The following is a 21,818-nucleotide window of genomic DNA, read 5'->3' as shown; positions in this document are numbered from 1 at the left end:
AATTTGTTTATTTATTTGAAATTCATTTTGTATTGTGGACATCTTTATTAGGTATACAGTGGCATGCAAAAGTTTGGCCCCCCCTGGTCACAATTTCTGTTCCTGTGAACAGTGAAGTAAGTAAAAGTAAAATCAGTGATCTGATTCCCGAGAGGTATAAAGTTCAAGATGAATTCTACGTCAACATTAAAGGTAAGACTAGGGTATTATTTTTGTTTTGTACAATTTTAAAGTGAACAAAAGACAAAAGTGATGCACACAAATTTGGGCGCTTCAAGAAATATGAGCTTTCAGATCTCAGGTCTCAGCCCTTAATTAGCTTGTGAGGTCAATGGCTTGTTTACAGCCATCATTAAGAAAAGCCACATGATGCCAATTTCAAATCTTGACTTTACTCTGACTCCTCATATTTTCTCCAAACATATCAGCTGCCCAGCACAGCAAAGCGAAGCGGTTTCAGGTAGTGCTTTCTTTGGTTTGTAGTGTAATTTAAAAATGGCAGTTAACAGGAGCAGTGGAGGTCAAGCTGACCAAGACCAAGAAAACCTTCCGAGATAACTGCTAGAAAAAAGCCAGTCAAACCCACCCTATTTGACTGCAAACGACCATGGGCCCTATTCTGGCGATCTTTTGGCAAGCCGTCAACCACACATCATGCAGCTTGATTTAGGGCGTGTCGGTGTGTCATTGTTATCGTAACGATGGAAAAAAGAACGTCTTGCGCTTGAGTGCATACACTAAGTCTCTTAATTAATCATGGGTGTGTTTTGGCCGTAATGTGCAATAAACCAATCAGCGTGTCACTCGCCATTCCCTTAAAAGACAGTTGCGGTCTGACTTTGGCGGATTGCTATTTCAGTGGTGCAAAGCCGTGGTGTACACTCGTTGGGCACGCGCCTGTGTTGACAATTCACTGCCTAGATACGTCTAGATACTAGACGTCTGACTGATGATGTCTGCCTAAGTTGTTTTCAGTCAGTGGCACTCATGTGTTTTCTGTTGCCATAATAGCAAAATGCCAGAAATTGACCTGAACGCACCTCATTTCCAGACCACCATGCTCATCGGCATAGATGTATTCGCAAGCACCGTTGCTATTTAAACAGTGCAGGCGGAAGGCATGAGAATGAGCATCGTGACGCGCCTTGCGCAGGCTGTAGGATAGAGCCCTTTGACTCTCCAGAGTGGTTGTGCACAGTTCTACTACGTGCAGCTGCACGAATATGACCTTCATCAGAAGAAGGTCAAGAATGGTCAACAGCATTGTACAATAGTCAACAGCTCCATAGTTCTTATTTCTTACAGAGAAAATGCAGTGAACACCAGGTAGGCCTAATCACTGAGGCTTAACTGTGCTCCCAAGGGGGTGTGGGGTGGTGGGGTGTGAGGGGGCTTGTGTTTGGTACTACTGAAACACACTCCTGGTGCACAACCAGGTTTATTTGAGTGTGTTTTAGCAGGTATAGCAACAAGCTGTGCTGGATGTCAGTCCTCCAGGACGTGACCTGTGAGAGCCATTAACTCGATTCATGTTAAAATGTCACATGTCACATTCAAATCAGCAGCTCGTTTTATTTGCCTATTATCTGCCATAATTGATGTGGGTTGTTGTGATGTGGGTGGATGAATGGTGTGTGAGAGGCCAGCAGCATTTGACTGGCCTCCACTTCCTCTTACGTCGCCTTCAAATCAGGAATGTCTAAAACGCTCCCTTTAAGAGACGCGCATGCGCAGAGGGCTCAGAAAGTTCCTAGCAGACAGTAAAGTTTTGGAGAAGGACGGAGGAGGGGGAAAGTAAAGAAAAAACTGGAACTTATGAAATGGCTTTTCGTAGGAGAAATAAAAGCTATCCATTTTTCAGCCAAGAATTTCTCATTCAGAACCATGCCGACATCGTCTTCAGTCTGGTCATTTTCATTTTAATTGGGCTGATGTTTGAGGTATGTTGAACACAGACTCCTTTTTTTCGTCCCTTTACTTTGCTCAGCTGTGCGAGGTGGCTTCTTAGCCGAATTTCTCCGTTCCACCTTAAATGCCGCAGCAGTTACATCCTGGCTCCACAGCCGCCGGAGTGGTGAGTGCCGCCTGATTTAAGGTGGAACGGAGAAATTCGAGCAAGCCAACTTCAGCTTCGCTTCTGTTGTATATTTTCCCCCTATGTTTTTTTTTCTTGACAGCTCTGCTGTTGACGAACTAAAAGCTGCCTGTGCCTGTAGATTATACCTGCATTTGTCTCACTTTTCCCCTTTACACTTTTTGCAACGTGTGTTTAACAGTGTAAACTGAAGTAGCTACAAAAACAGTGATTTCTGCAAATGCATGTAAAAACAGCTGGAGCTCATGAGTGTCATGTTGCTTATCTGGATTCTTTGAATGATTATAAATCGCAGACACTGTCGAACTCCGACCCATTGGGACCCTGTAGCGATTCAGCCCTTCACTTTCTACCACGTAAAGGTGGTTAGTGGGGTATGTGGTAGCGGTAGTCACTACAGCAGCTGTCTCACAGATGTTATCTTGTTATTGGGCATTTTAGTGGTTTGATTAGTAAGTTACAAATGTTTAAATGAAGTTATGAGCTTGAGCTTTAGCTTTGGTTAGGATTTAATCGCCAATATTTTTCAGACAGCCCCCTCCTCCTCCTCCTCCTCCTTCTCCTCCTCCTCCCCATCCAGTGGGCTGCAGATGTCTAACTGCCACGTCTCAGTCCCTAAGCTGAGCTACGCTACAGTGGCCTTTCAGTTGCTCTTTACAGTGCACCACTTTGACTCTGTTTAAGCTCCACGTATTCATGAGTTAATGGCAGCTTGCGTTTTTAATTAGGTCTCTTTTCCTCTGCCGTTTGTTCCCGGTTAATATAGCCAGTCCTGTCATTTGAGGGCTCTCTACTTTCGTCCCACTTTGCACCTCTTTGCAGAATGGGCTGCCCTTGAACAGGGCTGTCAGGAATAATCAAATAATGTACTTATTTAAGGGGGACCCTGACTGTTAAGACATAGAAGACCCAATATGATATACAACCAAGCAAATGAGTTGATCTAATACTCAAATAGACAAAACTCTATTCATAGGGTGACATCCCTTCTGATTCGGGTGGGTTTGTAATGGTCAGTAATGGTATTTTGTGTTTTTCACAGTGTGAACCGATTCTATATGCTTTTGCTGGTTTCTAATGGGAATCAAAGGTGACCCTACAGCAAGGCCTCGAATGGAAACCATTGAGCCAATTGGCATTAGAAAGTAAAACTTTCTAAAAAGTTTTAAAAGTTTTAATCCTAATGGTTAATAAAGGTTTTTTTTATTATTATTTAATAAATATTAAATAATTTAATTTAATTAAAATATTCCATCTATTAATTCTGAGTGGGACAAAAAAAAACATTGTTGTGTGTGTGTATAATGTATGTATGCTAATACTGCCACCCTTGAGGAGAATCTTTATCTTGATGATTTACACTATAATATGGTATTATATGTTATGAAAAGTAAATTATACAGTCATGCCCGAAAGTATTCATACCCCTGGCAAAGTTTGACTTAAATTTACTTTTATTTAACCAGAAGTTATATTTTTGCCTTGAAACGACACAGGCATCTCCCAGGAGATAACACGATGATGTACAAGAGGCATCATTGTGGGAAAAAGTACTTCTCAGCTTTTATACACATTTGAACAAAAAGTGGCATGTCCAAAATTATTCATACCCTTTGAAAACTGTCACAGTATATGGGAAAATCCAAAGTTCTATACCATTCCAAATAGTCCAAGCTGTTTTAAAGCATCCTAATTACCCTGATTCATTGGGAACAGCTGTTTTAATCAACTCAACAGGAGAAAAACAGCAGCTCTCTGCAGTTGGTTTGTGGACAGTCATGGCTAAGACAAAGGAGCTCACTAAGGACCTGCGGCTGTGCATTGTGGCCGCTCACAAGTCAGGAAAGGGCTATAAAGCCATATCAAAATGTTTTCAAGTTCCAGTGGCTACAGTGCAAAGTATTATTAAAAAATACAAGAAGTTCCGCACTGTGGAAAATCTCAGAAGATGTGGTCGGAAGCCAAAAGTGACACCTGTGCTGGCCAGGAGAATAGTGAGAGAGGTGAAGAAAAATCCAAGGATCACCACCAAGGCCATCCTGGTGAATCTGGACTCTGCTGGTGGCGACATCTCAAGGCAGACAGTTCAACGGACACTGCACACTGCTGGGTTCCACGGACGCAGGCCAAGGAGGACACCACTTCTCCAGAAAAGGCACACAAAAGCCCGCTTGACCTTTGCAAATGCTCATCTGGACAAAGAAGAAGACTTCTGGTATTCTGTTTTATGGTCAGATGAAACAAAAATTGAATTGTTTGGCCACAATGATGTGTGCACCATTTGGCGTAAAAAAGGAGAAGCCTTCAACCCTAAGAACACCATCCCCACTGTCAAACATGGTGGTGGGAACCTAATGTTTTGGGGGTGTTTTTCAGCCAATGGACCAGGGAACTTGATCGCAGTAAATGGCACCATGAAAAAAGAGCAATACATCAAGATTCTCAACAACAACATCAGGCAGTCTGCAGAGAAACTTGGCCTTGGGAACCGGTGGACATTTCAGCATGACAACGACCCAAAACACACAGCCAAAGTGGTGAAGAAATGGTTAGCAGACAAAAACATTCATGTTTTGCAGTGGCCCAGCCAGAGTCCTGACCTGAATCCAATTAAGAATCTGTGGAGGGAGCTAAAGATCAGGGTGATGGCAAGGAGACCCTCGAACCTCAAAGAGTTGGAGCTCATCACTAAAGATGAATGGGCAAAAATACCAGTGGAGACATGCAAAAAGCTGGTCAGCAATTACAGGAAGCGTTTGATTGCTGTAATAGCCAATAAAGGCTTTTCTATTAATTATTGAGAAGGGTATGAATAATTTTGGACATGCCACTTTTTGTTCAAATGTGTATAAAAGCTGAGAAATATTTTTTCCCACAATGATGCCTCTTGTACATCATCGTGTTATCTCCTGGGAGATGCCTGTGTCATTTCCAGGCAAAAATATAATTTCTGGTTAAATAAAAGTAAATTTAAGTCAAACTTTGACAGGGGTATGAATACTTTCGGGCATGACTGTATATAATTGGTATCTGTATATTTGTTCCTGCAGGCCACAGCAAAAACAGCCATTCTCTTCATTCAGCCACAGTACAACATTAGCACCCTGACCCCAGGTATAAACCGCACACACACACATGCATTCTTTTTGTTACAAACCTGCCAAAAGGCATAATACGAGCTGTGTGCATGTGTTTTCAGATGGAGAAGTATCTCTGTATCACTATGGGTGGAAAGACTGTGCCACTGTTCTGTTTTATCTCTTCATCACCATCATCCTCCATGCGGTAGTTCAAGAGTACATACTGGATGTGAGTATTGGGTGTTATGAATGTTAATTGAATGGGACTAAGTTTTACTTTCAATGGAGAATCACCATTCCGAATGCTCTGTTGTCCAAGTCTAGACTTAATCCCTGTTCCCTGTAAATCACTGGGAGTAGAAATCACCTTGGATATTTGAATCTGTATATAGATTAACTAGGACTTCTGGTGCACTATATGGGCTATGTTGTGACTCTGTTGAGCTGCTAGTGAGCAATGAGGATAAAATAGGAGGAGAATGTTTCTCCTTCTCCAGCTTTAAGGGAGTTTACCCAGCCATTGTTGTATTTGGCTTGACTCACCAGGGGGTTTATGTTTTCATTCTTAATATTGGATTTCTGTAAAGCTGCTGGAAAAAGTGCTATACGAAAACATTTAATTTGATAAACAATAAAAAAAAAATTACAAATATGAAAAATGTGAAAAAATCCAGTTCACATCCAATTCTGTGAATTCACATTTACAATTACAGCATTTAGCTGACGTGGGCCAATGTAGTGTTGGGAGTCTTGCCCAGAGACTCTTATTGGTGTAGCACAGCACAGCATAGTCACCCAAACTGGGACTTGAACCCCAGTCTCCCGCATGAGATCCCAATCAACGTGTCCATGTGGGATATGTGTGGCTCAGCTGGAAACACTGCTCATGGGACCTAGATGGGGCCCATGTGAGATAAAGGTGGGAATCCCAATTCCCAATGGGTCCCAGAAACAAAGTATGTACAAACCCATTCCGAGCCCATGCCCACCTGGAACCTACGTAGCCCACGTTACACCCATGTGAGCCCCACATGTGCATATTGGCTGGGATGGTAGCTCATTGGCAGGTAATGGTGTTACTTGTTGCGCCACACCAACCATTAAACTTACACCATCCATCAAAATAGACTTTATAAATGTTATTGAGAAAGAAATGTGATGTGTATCGCAGTATTTCGATACTTGCACTTGTGGAGCCAGAATATGAATATGTTCTTTTGTAATCAAACATGTAGTTGCTGTTATACTTGCGTACTGACAATATCCATGATTTCCTACAAGTTGAAATCAACACAGTGTGCATCTAAACAGTGAAGCCAAATGAATGCAAACTCTATGGTAAAGTGTTGATGCTGGTAATACTTCATAAAATGAATTAGATTAGTAGGCCTTATCTGTTAGCTTTCTCTTCTATATGAGCCCAACACTAGAAGTCATCACAGAACTAAATGCTGAATACTCTAATAATCATTAATCCTGTGTTGTTTGCTTATTCATGTTCTCTGCAGAAAGTAAACAGGCGTCTCCATCTGTCTAAGAGTAAAAACACAAAGTTTAATGAGTCTGGCCAGCTCTGTGTGTTCTACCTGGTCTCCAGCGTTTGGAGCTTCTACATCCTCGCCACTGTAAGACATACACACATACCCACACACACAGGCAAAAATGTGCACTCTATCTTTAATATTGTAATTTACAGTGTTTTCTCTCTCTGTGCAGGAAGGCTACATTCTGCATCCCAGCAGCCTGTGGGAGAACTATCCTCATGCGCACCTGAGGTAAACACACACACACACACACACACACATACATACATATACTGTACTGTACTGTACTGTACTGTACTGAAACCACCCTTCATTACGTATATCACAGCATATCATTGCTGTCAAATGCAACAAACACCTTGTATCTCCAAATTCACAGTTGTACGAGAAGGAAAAACAGTTATTATTGAGATTTATGTTTTAACGTTGGAGCATTTCTCTTGGTCTACATTATCATTTACATTATCTGCATTTAGCAGATGCTCTTATCCAGAGCGACTTACAAGGTTTCTCATATTACAGAGGTGGGCCAATGTAGTGTTAGGAGTCTTGCCCAGGGACTCTTATTGGTGTAGCACAGCATAGAACCCCAGTCTCCCACATGGTGTGGTAGCTTACTGGCCGGTAGTGGTGTTATCTGTTGCGCCACACCAACCACTGGTCTAGTCATCATGAGACACATGAGACACTGTTAAAAGAACAACTGCCAGATTCACATAATGTCAAAAAAAAAGGGAAAAATGTCAAAAATTTAGTTAGGCAGCAAAGATATAATAAAATAAAATAACAGGTTCTAAATTAAATAAACACAGATTTGTGTGGTGCCAATCAGGTGAGACAAAAAGAACTACGAGGCTAACACAGCTAAAAAATAATTAATGAATTCTGTGGTGCTGACTACGCTTCTGAATCATCGCTTGCTGTTCAGTAATCTCTAAAAGACACTGTATGACTCACTGTTATCAGACATTTTCTCTATATTGCTCACCTGCTACCCCCCCCCCCCCCAGGTTCCAGGTGAAGTTCTTCTATCTCACTCAGCTGGCTTACTGGTTTCACGCTCTGCCTGAGCTCTACTTCCAGAAAGTGCGCAAGGTGAGATGAATGGAGGGATGAAGGGAAAGGAGTGTAAATCAGAGCAGGAGGGGGTATTTATGTGTGTGTGTGTGTGTGTGTGTGTGTGTGTGTGTGTGTGTGTGTGTGTGTGTGTGTGTGTGTGTGTGTGTTACAGGAAGAATTACCTCGTCAGTTGCAGTATATTGGGTTGTACTTGTCTCATATCCTGGCTGCGTACCTGTTAAAGTAAGTAAGTCTGTCTGTCTGTCTACCTTCCTTATATTATCTGCACATCTCTCTCCAGATGTGTGTCTATCCCTTTGTCTGTCTGTTTTCATATTTCTCTGCCTATTATCAGAACATATACAGTACACATGACACAGATCCAATTGTCTGTCTGCCTGTTTCTAGCTCTCTTTCTGCGTCTGCATCTTTTTATTTCTGTCTCTTTCCCAATCTTTGTCTTGTGCTCTCTCTCTCTTTCTGTCTCACTTGTACATACATTGATATACAGTTGAGATGACTGATACTAGATTTCGGTATTCGGTATTTTCGGAAAGATTTCAGTTTTGAAACAGTGCTATACTATCTGTGGTATTTTATCACCTTATTTTTACTTTCAGTAGTATTGTTTATTCATATTTATTCTCATGCATTATAATTATGTTACCTGTTTGATATGGCATCATTAAATCTGTATTCTTATTATTAATGTATTATTTAAATAGTGTTTTTGGGAACCTTACTCCTAAGAAGTCTTTATTTTGACACTCCTCTCATATATGAGGGTGCTTATCTGTCTTTCTGTCTGTTGTGTCTTTCTCTACAGTCTGACGCGTGTGGGTTTGGTGCTGCTGTTTCTGCAGTATCTGTCTGAGATGGGTTTCCACCTTTCCAGACTTATCTACTTTATTGACGAGACGCATCATAAAATGTGAGACTCCTAGAGACCCTAATGCACAGGGTTTTGGGGTTCAGGTGGGGTACACCCACCATGCAGCTACACTCGCTGGCCATTTTATCAGAAACACTTACTATATATTTGTGCAGGTTTACACTTACTGACTGTAGCCTTTCTATATCAATTGAAAATGGATATCATAAGTCCCATAAGTCCACCACTGTCCATGTATTGTTTTGATGGGACCATGGGGTGGGCAATATGGTTTAAATATAATATCAAAAACTCTTCACAATGTGTCAGAATATTTGTACTTTTTGCAATGAGCTTTGTAATTTACCAGTACTGAGGATATCAATGAAATGCTCAGAAAAAGCGACATATTGTGATGGTATTACCCAGTTGTATTACCCAGCTCTACAAGAATGAGGGTAGGTTTGTTTCTTATAAAATGGCCAATGAATGCTATGTAGGTGGATTCAAGATATGTGGACCTAATAAACTGGCCCTTATGATATGTAATGTTTTGTGTTTGTGCATGTAGGTTTGAGCTTTGGTCAGTAGGATTTGTGCTGACCCGTATGGTGACTCTGACTGTGATGTTTTTGGCTGTGGGCTTTGGCTTGGCACGATCAGAAAACCAGATGCTTGACTGGGAGATGGGCAACTTCAACACACTCTCCATCAGGTTTGACATGCACACTCAGCTTCAACACACCTTCCATCATGTTAAAAATAATTTCTCACTTCTCACCAAGATAATATTTGGTCATTGGTGTTTACTTACCATTAATGAGTGCAGCAAACTATTGCAGCAATGGTGTTTCTGATACCCTGGGCAGTCAGTATGATTATTGGTTCTGTGTGGTTCTGTTGTTATGTACATCCTAGTACATGCATAATTTAATGTGTGTGTGTGTGTGTGTGTTTGCAGACTGCTGGTGTTGCTTCTAGTGTGCTCCACCCAGTCTTGGCTGCTGTGGAAGTTTTTCCGTTTCCAGCTGAGGCGCACACGGGAGTACAGGCTGGAACAGGCCAGGAAGAGAGCTGCTGCCAAGCAACAAACTCCACGCGCACTGAAGAGAGACTCAGGTACACCTATGCACCATGTTGTGTATATAATACAACAATCAGCTAATACAGTAATACCACTGAAGTGACAAACATTGAATATCATTATCTACAGTTGCACCTGTCAAAGGGTAATATTATTATATACATTAGGCAGCAAGTGAACAGTCAGTTCGGGCATGCGTAAGAATCTGAGAGGCTTTGACGAGCCATATTTTAATGGCTAGACAACTGGGTCCAAGAAAGTGCAGCTGGTGAACTCTCATCATAATGCATTCTGTTTGGTATTGGCTTTACTTGCAAACAGCTTACAGCTTATGGTTTCCGGGTGAAGTTTGTGCTTATGAAAAATGGTTCCACATTGTGTATTTTCTGTGCAGTAACATACATGCATGTATGCATATGTAAAATGATACATTAATACCACAAGCATTTGATCTGTAGTATTAATCTCCTGTGATTGAGGATAGAAAGATATTGAAGGTGCAAAACACATTTTCGCCATTGAAATTTGATACAGGTGTTACTTAATCGCGTTTTAGATAACATCCTTCATTGTTGCCTTTTGTTTTGTGTGTGTGTGTGTGGGTGGAAGAAACCTGACCTGGGTAGGAATATTGTATTTATAGGTCAAAATATGCGTCAGCCGCTTTCTTTAGTAACACAGGAACAGTGCTGGGTATTCTACAGAGAGCGTATCTGGTTTCTAAAGTGAGCTGTGTGTGTGTGTGTGTGTGTGTGTGTGTGTGTGTGTTTCTTTTATTTCTTTTGTATATAACTTTTTTGTCTTAACCTTTAATCTTAACCTTTTTGTAATGCAAAGTAACCATCATAACAAGTTTGCCCCCCCCCCCAATTTCTCCTTTAGGTTCCTCTCTTTATAGAGCCTAGTGTCGTATTAGCCATTATTTAGCGACGTAAACACAGCGTTGCTATTGTTGAGCTCAGGGGGTAGATTACACTTTATTTATGCTGAAATATGGATTAAATCTCATAACTAACTCTCATTCTCTTACATCTCCCTCATCTCTCTCTCTCTCGCCTTTGCTCTCTTTCTCACACACACGCACAGACACATACACAGACCTGCTCCTCTTTTAGCTCTTCACTTAATCCAGCCCAATGACTGATCATTCATTTATCTCTTTAAAAAGTTGTTGAAGCATTTTCTCTGTTAAAGCTTCTGTGTTTGAGCTTGTTTGAGGCTAAAGTTCTCTCTCACACACTGAGATTATAAGAAAATAAAAAAACATGTTCCTCTAGCCAGTTACATAACACTGTGTTTTCCTACTTTTTTCATGTATTATTTTTTTTTTCCTGTCCAAGTTACGCATGTAACATTTTTGTGTTATGGAACAAAAGCAGTCATAATTCATTTCTACATTCATTTCTATCAAGTTTTTTTCAGCCTTCTCAAATGACCCCTTTAGAATTACCCAGGCTGTTTTTGTTACTGTGCCTTTAGAAATGATCTATGTCAATGAGTTCTGTTCTGGTCCCGTCTCCTTATAACTTCAACATAAGTGGGTGGGCCTGATCAGCTGTAGGTTGAATAAGTGCATATATGTAAATGTGGGTGGGGCAACGTTTACGTGCTTCATCCAACACTTATTGATCGTTTCATTTGTAGACTGCATCCTTGTTGTACTACACGCTGATACTATAAGGCATGTACTATATAGTCATGTTAATAGTGCGACAGGTTAATGCACATTTTAATGTATACAGTTTTAATCTTGCTACTGCACCTGCATTGTTATCGTGCATTATTATTTCTAATAAGTTTTTTTCCAGAATTGTAATAAGTTTTTTTCCTCCTCCTTACCTTCTGATTTGTATTGCATTGTGGTATAATGGTGTCCATCATAACCACACTCAGAAACCGGCCGGCTGATGTATAATGTATATCTTGTTGTATGTGTTTTGCAGTTGGTCACCACGAGAACGGCGTGCTGAAAGCAGAGAACGGAACGTCGCCCAGACTGAAGAAGCTTAAAGCTCCTTAACCCCGCCCCCTTCTTAGGGCTGGCCTTGCCACAAGAGACAGGAACAAGACACTGCTTCCTTCTATGATCTTCAGAGACTGAGGGTGGTTTGACATTCCATACAGGACCATCATATTTATATCAGCACCCTTGGAAGACCATCATCCTTTCTTTTCATTCATTTCTACATCATTATCAGTATTTGTTACATTTTTCTTAAACATTCTTTAAACATTTTTTTTTTTCTTTTTTACATTTTTTCCATTCCCTCCACCCATCAAGCCATCATTGCCTTTAATTGTTTCCTCAATCAGTACTGTATCACTGGCCTGCCCTGGGGAGGTGCTAAAAGGCGCTAAAGTGGCCTAGGAAGGACCCCCAGAGTACAGGTCAGCCCCAATGTGTGAATGTTAGAGCAATAGTTTGGCCAAAACATCATTTAAACAATTTTCCTCTTACCCCAGTCAGCCAAGCTGTTCCTAGCTCTGCTTTAGTCAGGGTCTAGACAATTCAGTGTATTGTACAGTGTCCGAAACCATTTGACATGCGTAGTTAGTGAAGATTTAGGCTGAGTTCATAAGATTTTTTACATCTGTCGCTGGCTTGTTGTGGGCGTGTGGAGGTCAAGGTTGCTGGTCATTGGAAGCAAAAAAAAAACATTTCTGATTTTTAATCAGCTTAAACCAGCTGCTTTCATTCTGTATTCAGAAATGGATTGTGCGGCTCTGGATGTGAGCTGACGGCAGTGATTTAGAAGCCTGCCCATACCATTTCCTATTGGCTAACACAAAAGTACTACAAATGGTGGTTTATTATGTAAAATATCTGACCTGCGCCGTCATTCATTGGTGTCTGCTGTCCCAAGCATTGTGTTTAGTGATGGGAATCAATGGTAAAACAATTCATTAAATACCTTTTTGTACTGAACGCGGCCTTAAGCATAATATTGCTAGTAGTAAGCCTTTCGTTACTAATTAGCTACTTTAACCTTGTTGCTAAAACTAAAGAAGTAAAGTTTGGACACCAAACATGCCTTGGCTGACTGACTATGTTTAGGGGAAGGGAGGGGGGGGACAATTGTGTAAATTGTATTTTATGGCAAACTATCGCTTACAAAAACAACAAAGGGCCGAATCTTAAGAGCTGCATATCATGGGTTTGTCCCAATCATGCTCTCTGCCTATGTCTGTGACCTAAGCAATAGGAGTGTATAATCGCCATTATGGAGAAACCAGATTTAAAAGAAAAATAGTCCTGGTGTCTAGTAAAGTAAAGTTTGTGAACATCATAAATTTGCTGACCAGTGTGTTGGTTGGCAGATAGTCTTGGACAGTGTTGATGAACCATGGTTTTATCAGAATCAGCAGTGGGGAAAAATGTTGATAATGCACCGATTAATTTTCAACTCTTTTTGGCCAATATTTTTTTGTTTTTTTAATCCAAAATTTGAACCTCCTAAAATCGATATTTGTATCAGCCTCAAAAGTTTATATCGGTATATATAGTATATATACAGTACTGTGAAGATGTCTTGGGCAATTACAGAAATTATGTATAACTCAGCATTACATAATTCATTTTTTTTATCACATATACAATACATACTTAGTGGAGCAAAGGATTTGGTTGCTGAACTGTATGAATCCAGTAACTGTAAGGATCTGTACAGTTTAGCAGCTCACCAGATTTACTTTAATGAAAGGTCTGATTGGATAAACCATGGATGGGAACTGGAAATCCTGCCCTTTACACTGAAATGCGTGTAGCAGATGAATAGCTTTACAGATGATTGTCTAAGAGGCTTAAGACTTTTTCCACAGTACTGTACATATGCCATATGTACAGAACGAGTCAGAGGCATTTTAATCTAAAGGTTTTATGGCTAGCTGCTTATAAGTGAGGTTCTTGGGTAAATAAATAAATGGTGAAGTTGATGCCTATGTAACACTTCAGCTAAAAAGAAAATTCATTTACCTATAAAAAAAAAATGTATTTTCAGAATACAAGGACATGCACTTTCTGTAGTCCTGTTACAAAAGCGTTCCAGGCTCCTCCTGAAGCTGCTTAAGAGAACAGCAAGAGCGTGCAGAGCTGCACCAAGGGGAGCAACTTAAGATTCTTAAACAGCAGATAGTTGGGATGTTTCTGGTTACAGCATAATTCCATTCACTGTTGTTCTAAAATGTTAAAAATGGTAAAATAAGCAAAGACCTTTATTCTTTTCCAGTAGGTGCGTCCAAACATCTGACTTGTCTTGTATCAGTACAGCAGCAGCCCTACTCCAATGTTTAAAGTGCTCAAAATTGACACTAGGGCATCTATGATGATTTTGGCACATCCCTGCCCTGGTTAGTTTGCTGTGGTCTGGATTCGCTGGAATATGAACAATGAGCTGATTTTCCTGTTGTGAAGGTAAAAGCAGACTGTAAGGCAGGAGTTTACAACTTTGTTAAAGGGCCAGTTTCTTAAAACACATCATCAGACCTAGAACCACAAACCTCCATGTTTGTTTACCCCCTCTGGCACTATGATACTTTCATGTAAGTGTTTACTAGAGCAAGTATGTTTTGTCGTAGTACTTATGAACTGTATAGAGTTTACTGTCGGGCCATATCTTGGCCCGCCCTGGGCTTTATGTTCTGCACCTGATTGAGGCCGTTGATGAACACACACATGCACACAGAAACACACGCACCCCTGCATGAATACACACTCACTTGCAGAGCTATAATGTCTGGTTGCACAGATTCTGTAATGTATAATGGTTAATGGAGTTTCTACTACAATGCTTTATATGTTTGCAGATTATGTGAATGTACATGAACATGCTTTATAAATATTGATTCTTTTTTGACAAATTGTGGTGCGAATATTCTTGTGTCAAAGAGAACAGTTCTGCATGCCGGCACTGATTTCACAATGAGATGAGTTGATGGGTGCATTCCAACAGGCTTGCACCCCATACCATCATTATACGCCTCAGAATAGCAAAGAGTATAGTAGGCATACTGTAGGGTTATACTGGTAATAATGAAGGGGGGTAATGTTGTTGAAAGTGATGTTGGTGTAGTTTAGTGGATAACACAACACCCTTCCTTAACCGACTAGGTTTTGACTTCCTGGTCAAGCAAGCACAGCACGTTACACCAATATGGGTCTTTGGACAAGACTCCTAATACTACAGTCACCTACTTGTGCCTAACAGTTTTCAAAAGGAAGACACTCTGGATAAGAGCATCAGCCAAATAATACATGTCCAAAGGAGACACTTCACAAGAACAGAGAATAGAAAGGGCTGAATCTTTATCTGTAGGAAAATGGAAATGGGCGTTTCTGGTACAGGAGCGGTCTGAAAGTTCAGGAGGATGGTGGATGTCCTTCAACTGTAAGGGGGGAAAAGAGCAGGGACAAACTGTTTTAATATTAAGATTTAGCATAACAAAGATAAAACAAAAATATTTTGTGATGTAATTTAGTCCATATTTATTTATAACTATGTGATGTTACTTATTTAGCATGCTAATTAGTGGTAATTTTAATTACTGGTTAGCTCCATTAGCCTCTTATCTCCAGAAGCAAACTGTAAAAATCTTTTTTTTGGCAGACCAACTACATTTGTAGGAAAAAGAAGGAAATAGAGTACGTTCAATTATTTCTATAAAATATCCCTTTAATGCTCAGCATTGCTGAACTGAGGCTATCCGTAGTTCTTAAAGAAATTTTTTTAGTGAGCCCTGGCTGACAACCTGACAACTTCGTGGCTCTGTATAGGAGAAAATGTGTGTTTTTTATGGCTTGTGCATTGTTTGATGAAAATGTTTATGAACTCTTCTTATGAAGAGTTGTTTAGTGTTCTAGAAGTACAGATGATACATGCTGTGTATATCAGGATGTCACTTGTTCACTGTAGTGAAAAGGGTGGGAATGTCATATGACCCCAAATTGGGTGACTGTACCTGCAGTGGGGTCAGGAAGGTTTACGGGTGTGTGGTTTGGGTCTGGTGCTTTGCTCTGGCCTAGAGCCTGTCTCAGTGAGGATAGAGTCTTCTCCGGGATTCGTTCCTGCTCTGCAATCGACTCGAGGTAGGTGAGCACATACTGATCAGCGTCCGTCAACACGAAACGGTGCCTAAACACTAACATGAGAGGAGGCAAGAGGGTACAACAGAGGCAACACAGAAAAAAGAACAACAAAATATCATCAGTCATCAACATCAATGACAGCTGTTGTAAAAATATTGCTCATATTTGTGTATGGCTCGAGTCCTGGAGGCCTAGTAATGTATAGTTGTGGTGAATTCCTTGCACACCACATTTGAGTAACTAGCCAGGCGAGTAGTACTGACTTAATGAAGTTTTTGAAGATTTAATGTATTTAAACTTGATGTTACTTGAGTAAGGAAAGTAGTATTTTTATCACTGATTCTTTCTGTTTGTTGGCTCAGCTCCTGGACTGTTTCATTGTAGCTCTCATCTCTCACTCTGCAACTTTAGCACTTTATTTTACACAAAAGAGAGAAGGGCAGAGGCTAATAGTCTTCCATTTCTTATGCTGAAAAGATGCTGTATAGACAAAATTATGTTGAGTTAGTCAGCAGTCCAGCAGATCTCCAAATGTAAACAGGTACTTCTTTTACACTGTTTCACTTTTTGACATCTGAATCTGGCAGCTGTTCATTACACTGTCAAAATCTCCTGATAAATGGACCAATACAAATGTTCCAACAACACTAGGGATAAGATCTTTTCACAATGACTTCCACTAAAAGTTAAGTTGCCATGTTTTACTTCTACTTAAGTCATGTTACACAGGTAGGGAACGTCTTGCCCAAAGACTGGTGTAGTGCAGTGGGCTTGCCTGGCTGGGAAATTATTTATAGATAAGCCAATGGACTGGTTTAAAAATCTGGACTGGTTCAGGCTACTCTACCCATTTCTGTTATATTGGTCAGGGGTGTGCAGTTCCAGTCCTGAGGATCCTAGTATCACTGGTTTAAATCACTATCACCCCCTATGTCTGTAAATATGTTTGGTTTCTCTCACCCTCCACTGTGGCTCCTATGGCGAAGTCAGCCGGTCCATAGTATTCCGGATTTTCTGCTGTACTTCCTGGTTTGGGGATGCGTGTCTTCTCCAGGAACTTTCCTCCGAGGATGCCAGAGTTGCGCCTAGATGTCTCAAAGATGCTGATCATGTCGTTGGAGAGGAAATAGGAGAGGACAAAACGGCGGCCCTCATCATGAGGATTCTGGGAGTCCTGCATGCAAACAGAGAGGTCTTTACAACTGGGCACTGTATTTTATTATTATACTAATGTCTGGTTTGTATCAGTGGTTAGTTTCTGGCCAAAGGGTCGCTGTCAGCTTGAGGATTAGTGTAATGTGCATATTCAATCACTTGACTGAAAAATGATGAGAGGTCTCACCAGTCTGGCAGCATAGCGTAGGATTTTATGGTCATTCTCGAGGAGTTTCAAGAGGTCTTTCTTGGGGGGTTCAGGAATCAGAGACAGACAGTTTTGCAGTGAGTCCTCCAGAGAGCCAAAACCATTGTATGGTGGGACCACCTGTGTGTGTGCCGGAGAAGGACGACTGAAGTTACAATTTAACTGTGAGTTAAGACTTAAAGAACAGTTAGGCAAAACATCAGGTGAACATGATTGATCACTAACCTTAGATGCAGTCTATCTATCAAGAAATGGTATCTGACATGCGCTTCTCTAGTTTACAATAGGAGATTCTAGGCTAATGCTAATAACAAGCTAAGCTGGACTATCAAACATCTATCAAAATCTATTACTCACACTGACACCGCTGTTATACACTTTACAATCAGTAAATTAAGAACAAATTATATTGCTACAATAAATACATCCAGAGTTAAACATCTGTTCTAAGGTAAATGGACAGACATAAGGACAGACAGAAATATTATTCACCTTCATGTAGGCTTGCTGGGTCTTCTGGTCCAGGGCGAGGGCGAGGGGCTTTAAAGGGATGTCGGCGTGATGTTGCTCGTAGTACTTCCGAGTGAACTCGTCACAGTCGTACAGCAGAAATCGCTTTCCCATAAGCCTCAGCTCCTCACCTACTCGAAAATCCCTTGGGGAATAATACTCCTGAACTTCATGTGGAGAAACTTCAAGAATGCAGCTGGGGAAGGGCTCTGAAACAGAAAATGTTAGAAACAATTAATAATGTTCTGTACTTCTGTCTCCGCTAATAAGCTTCCTGCATTTGTGCCAAAAACTTCCCTTTTCACCTCCTCTGTCTATAGAACATTTTCCCAGAAGCGTCCTGGAACATTCAGCTCATCTTGGGGAAACTTGAAACGAACCACAATCATTTGTTTTGGACAGCAGAAGCTTCTCCTCTCATGAAAACCATTCTTGTTTGAATAGTGGAGCAAAGGCTTCCAGGATGTAATGGCCAGTGACACCCACACTTTTAGTCTCATCTCCTTTTGCCAATTAGCTCTTGGAGAATTTACACAGAGGTTCACTTACTTTTTCTAGCCTGCACTGTGGATATTAACTCATTCTGTAAATGTATGTACTGTTGTAGGCTTAGTTTGACAGTGTCTTTAATTGTGCGTTAGATAATGTTCAGAAACATTTTAACATAAGGCACTCCTACTTGATGCTGTACTGACTGTTCTGAAATAAAAAAGAAATGAATAAAACTATGAATATGACATTCATAATTTAGGTGTATGTCCTTACCCTGTGTATATAAATAAGTATTTTTGTGTGTGTGTGTGGGGGACTTACGGCAGACTTCTTTGATGTCTTTAGGTATTTTCTGTCTGCGCAGCAGCACAGGGAATGGGTCTCTGCCGCTGTTGGGCTCCTGAGTCTCGCGAATCTCCACTGCATCGTCCACCAGGTAATACTGCACAATTACTGCTCGCTTCTCTCCATACAGAGAGTCAGAGTCATCCCAAAGAGCAAAGAACCGCAACACCTACACACACATAAACACAGGTTCACATACATACTGTAGGTTTCTTAATTCTTTCAGCTTCCTGTTATATTATGTGAAACCTGTGAAGTTGTACATAGTACCCAGCTATTACTATATTAGGGTTAAAAAGACGTTTACATGACTCACACTCTTTTATTTGTTTCGGTGGGGAACAGTAATAAACAACAGTAACACAAATGTGCATTTCTTTGACATAATTTGTGAGTGTGTTACCATGCGGTCCTTGGTAAGGAACTGTTTGAGGTTGTCATAGTCTGATGGAGTGATGTAGGAGGGCTGGGGTTGAGTCCGGCGGTTTGTATAGGGGTCACCAGGAGTCGGCTCAGGGTCATTCAGAACTATCCCCTGACTCTCCATAAACTCCTACATATACATACACATACACGCACTATTTTGCAGATGGACAAAGTAGTGACATTACTATAGCAACAAAAAAAAACTAAGTGTCATAGTGTGGGTTGGGTTTAGGGTTAGTATGACTATGGTTAAGGTTTAGGGTTAATGTAGTTACCCCAACCTACCTGGGTGAAGGGGTCACAATGTGTGATTCTGTACATAGTGCCGTATACACTCAGGTCCATAGCGAGGTTGAGGTCCTTCCAGTGGTAGTGCTCCCCGTGCTGTTTTTTAGGCAGTCGGTGGCGTTTGATCAGCGTGCCCTGTGGAATTCCAGAGTTTTCCACCACCGGCTCCATCACACACATGCTGTCATCCTCAAGGTAATAGTAGATCACCACTGGGCGCACACGGAAATGCTCGTCTGGAGAATGCAGCACATCTTGCTGGAAGTAACCATAGAAACGCAGCACCTAGGGGTGCATGGCATATTATTCAAAAGTGTTTCGGGTCAGCCTGGACTGAATGGAATTGGTCCAAAAAAAAGAGTTTGTGTCAAACTATAGGCTATAGGATTTACATTTTTGTCCTAACTTTAGATACAAATGAATCAGGTAAGTTGGATGTCCTAAAACCAACAATATTGCACTGGCTGTGTGAAAATGCATAAAAACCAACCCTAAAACAAGCACACACAGGTCTTTACTATTTCTCTAAGAAGCAAACTTTAAACTTCAGGCACGTATTGGCTAAACATTTGTAGTGCTGCTGTTCATTTGATTCCCCAAAGGTAAGGCCTGTAACCTTTCTCGTTTACCTTCTTATCGTAAGCCACGTGGGCCGGTATGAAGTCCAGCGGGGGGCTGCGAGTGAGAGTACCATACGTGAGGGTGGCGGTTTGGCTGGACAGCTGCTTCACCTCGTTTTGCATAATGTGCTCTGAGAGCAGGGGCTCCTGGCCTATTCCCACCGTGGGCCGAAGGGGCAGCGCGTAGCCGTTCTTATAGGACAGAGTCTGGGGCCTGTGGAAGGCTGATTTCTGAAGAATGGGACAGAGTGAGGATTGAAGTTAGACCTCATATAATCACTTCTGTTCAAAAGTTTGGAAACGCTGGTTATGGTAACTGCTGGCAATTGAAATAAATCAATAAATAAATGTTTATTGATATTGTGATCAATTCTGCCCCAATGCCACTGTCTGAGTTATGTATTAAATGTATATGTACATTTATAATGTACATATAATGTATATGTATTAAACATAAAAATCATTTGGGGAAAAATCATTTTAAGGGTTTTAAGGGTAATTAAACAAAACTGAAATTTGGTCATTACTGTATGTATTTATTATTGATGTTCTACAGCTTTCTCAGTCATTTTATCATTACATTCAGCTCTGTTCATTATGCAGCAGTAATGTCTTTCTAAAGCTCACTACTAGCTAATTATCTGACTTTTGTTTAATGAATTTAAATGGTAATGATACAGTCGGTTATCATAACCCGCTTCACGTTGCAGCATACCAGGATATCTCACATGTCCTACATGTCCACTGAACTAGCTAGCAAAGACCCACGGGAGACAAGCATCCAACTTCCCCTGGGTGTCTCTGGATGTCTTCACACGCCGACTGAAGACTCGCATCATGCAAGACTTTTGTATTCAGTTGTATCTACGCTTGAAGGTGTCTTTTGGATCCTAGTCTATACTAAATATCTAAGGTAAACAGTGAAGCACTTTTGTAAGTCGCCTTCAGTGCCTTCAGTGTACATGTAGGTGGTGAGATATCCTGATGCTGTAACATGAACCGGGTTACAATAGCCAACTGTATAATTACTATTTAAATTCATTTAATACTAGCTAAATAAATTCAGATAATTAGCTAGATAGCTAGAAGTAAGCTTTAAAAAGACATTATTGCTGCATAATGAACAAAGCTGCATATATAATGATAAAATGACTGAGAAAGCTGTAGAACATCAATAATAAACACATACAGTAATGACCAAATTTCAATTTATTTTAATGATGCTTTTATTTATTGTATCTATGAAAAATGTATAAAATAAAATGTAGGCTTTCTGATAGTGGGTCAAGCCGAGCCGTACTTGAAGCTCAAATGGCTCTTGCTCATCAAGTACGGATGGGCTATTTAGCTATACAGCAATATAGGGAAGAAATTTAGCTTAATTTGACTAGCTAAATTAACATTGAAGTAAAACACAGTCTCACAGTAGTAATCGTTTATCTTGTTTGTTTGACTAGATTAGCTCTTCATTTACCATCAGTCAGGCTAACTCAGCTGGCTCCATCTTTTCTATCTGTTACCAAGTTGTCAAGAAACAGATCTCTCACCGTCGTGTCCCGAAAGCTGTTCCCAGGCAGGAAAGGAAGGCCACGTGTGGTGTGGACAGCCATTATGAGGGATTTCTTCACTAAAAGACAGCGAATCTAGCTAAAAGAGCTGAAAGAGTCCAACAAAACGCAAACTCTAAACCTGGGTCCTCTGGGACATTTCACCCGGAGAGGACTAGCGGCCTGCCAGAGGTCGTTTGTTTACTAGCTGTGGTATCCTTGGCAACCGTGGGTTCGTAGTGATGTCCACAGAGAATGTAAACAGGTCCTCTTCAGCTCATTCACTTCCGCTTTATTTTGAACCTGTAATAAAATACACATTTAAATCTGGAACTCCCCCCTTTTTTATACATAGCAAAGCTTACTCAACTTTTCGTTCACGTACAGGAATGTACAGTATTTATTTCTTTTT

General features: G+C 40.7%; 2 protein-coding genes across 2 annotated transcripts; one reads left to right on the top strand and one right to left on the bottom strand.

The window, feature by feature from the left end:
* The first annotated feature begins 1,780 nt into the window (after positions 1 to 1,780).
* On the top strand, positions 1,781 to 14,590 carry tram2 (translocation associated membrane protein 2). The gene is made up of 11 exons (XM_072677579.1): positions 1,781 to 1,940; positions 5,146 to 5,209; positions 5,295 to 5,404; positions 6,684 to 6,800; positions 6,892 to 6,950; positions 7,730 to 7,814; positions 7,951 to 8,021; positions 8,605 to 8,709; positions 9,221 to 9,364; positions 9,611 to 9,768; positions 11,677 to 14,590. Exons 1-11 carry the CDS (start codon positions 1,821 to 1,823, stop codon positions 11,751 to 11,753), a joined length of 1,110 nt encoding a protein of 369 aa, XP_072533680.1. The 5' UTR covers positions 1,781 to 1,820; the 3' UTR covers positions 11,754 to 14,590.
* On the bottom strand, positions 14,196 to 21,586 carry efhc1 (EF-hand domain (C-terminal) containing 1). Its single transcript, XM_072677565.1, has 10 exons — positions 21,407 to 21,586; positions 19,869 to 20,090; positions 19,237 to 19,524; positions 18,929 to 19,078; positions 18,502 to 18,694; positions 17,671 to 17,897; positions 17,158 to 17,298; positions 16,776 to 16,989; positions 15,689 to 15,868; positions 14,196 to 15,115 (listed from the first exon to the last, which is right to left on the bottom strand). Exons 1-10 carry the CDS (start codon positions 21,467 to 21,469, stop codon positions 15,090 to 15,092), a joined length of 1,704 nt encoding a protein of 567 aa, XP_072533666.1. The 5' UTR covers positions 21,470 to 21,586; the 3' UTR covers positions 14,196 to 15,089.
* Between the last annotated feature and the right edge of the window lie 232 nt (positions 21,587 to 21,818).

The sequence above is a fragment of the Salminus brasiliensis genome, chromosome 1 (assembly GCF_030463535.1).
Source record: "Salminus brasiliensis chromosome 1, fSalBra1.hap2, whole genome shotgun sequence".
NCBI classification, from domain to species: domain Eukaryota; kingdom Metazoa; phylum Chordata; class Actinopteri; order Characiformes; family Bryconidae; genus Salminus; species Salminus brasiliensis.
Note: the sequence above shows the minus strand (reverse complement) of the source record. Positions and strands in the feature narration are given on the sequence as shown.

Excerpts from the sequence above, each read along its gene's own strand:
- efhc1 (XM_072677565.1), bottom strand. The coding sequence starts at position 21,469 with ATGGCTGTCCACACCACACGTGGCCTTCCTTTCCTGCCTGGGAACAGC. Across the intron at positions 19,079-19,236 it reads ATTGTGACCCCTTCACCCAG|GAGTTTATGGAGAGTCAGGG; the intron begins GTAGGTTGGGGT and ends ATGTATATGTAG. Across the intron at positions 17,299-17,670 it reads CCCAGCAAGCCTACATGAAG|GTGGTCCCACCATACAATGG; the intron begins GTGAATAATATT and ends GCACACACACAG.
- tram2 (XM_072677579.1), top strand. The coding sequence starts at position 1,821 with ATGGCTTTTCGTAGGAGAAATAAAAGCTATCCATTTTTCAGCCAAGAA. Across the intron at positions 5,405-6,683 it reads TTCAAGAGTACATACTGGAT|AAAGTAAACAGGCGTCTCCA; the intron begins GTGAGTATTGGG and ends TGTTCTCTGCAG. Across the intron at positions 9,365-9,610 it reads TTCAACACACTCTCCATCAG|ACTGCTGGTGTTGCTTCTAG; the intron begins GTTTGACATGCA and ends GTGTGTTTGCAG.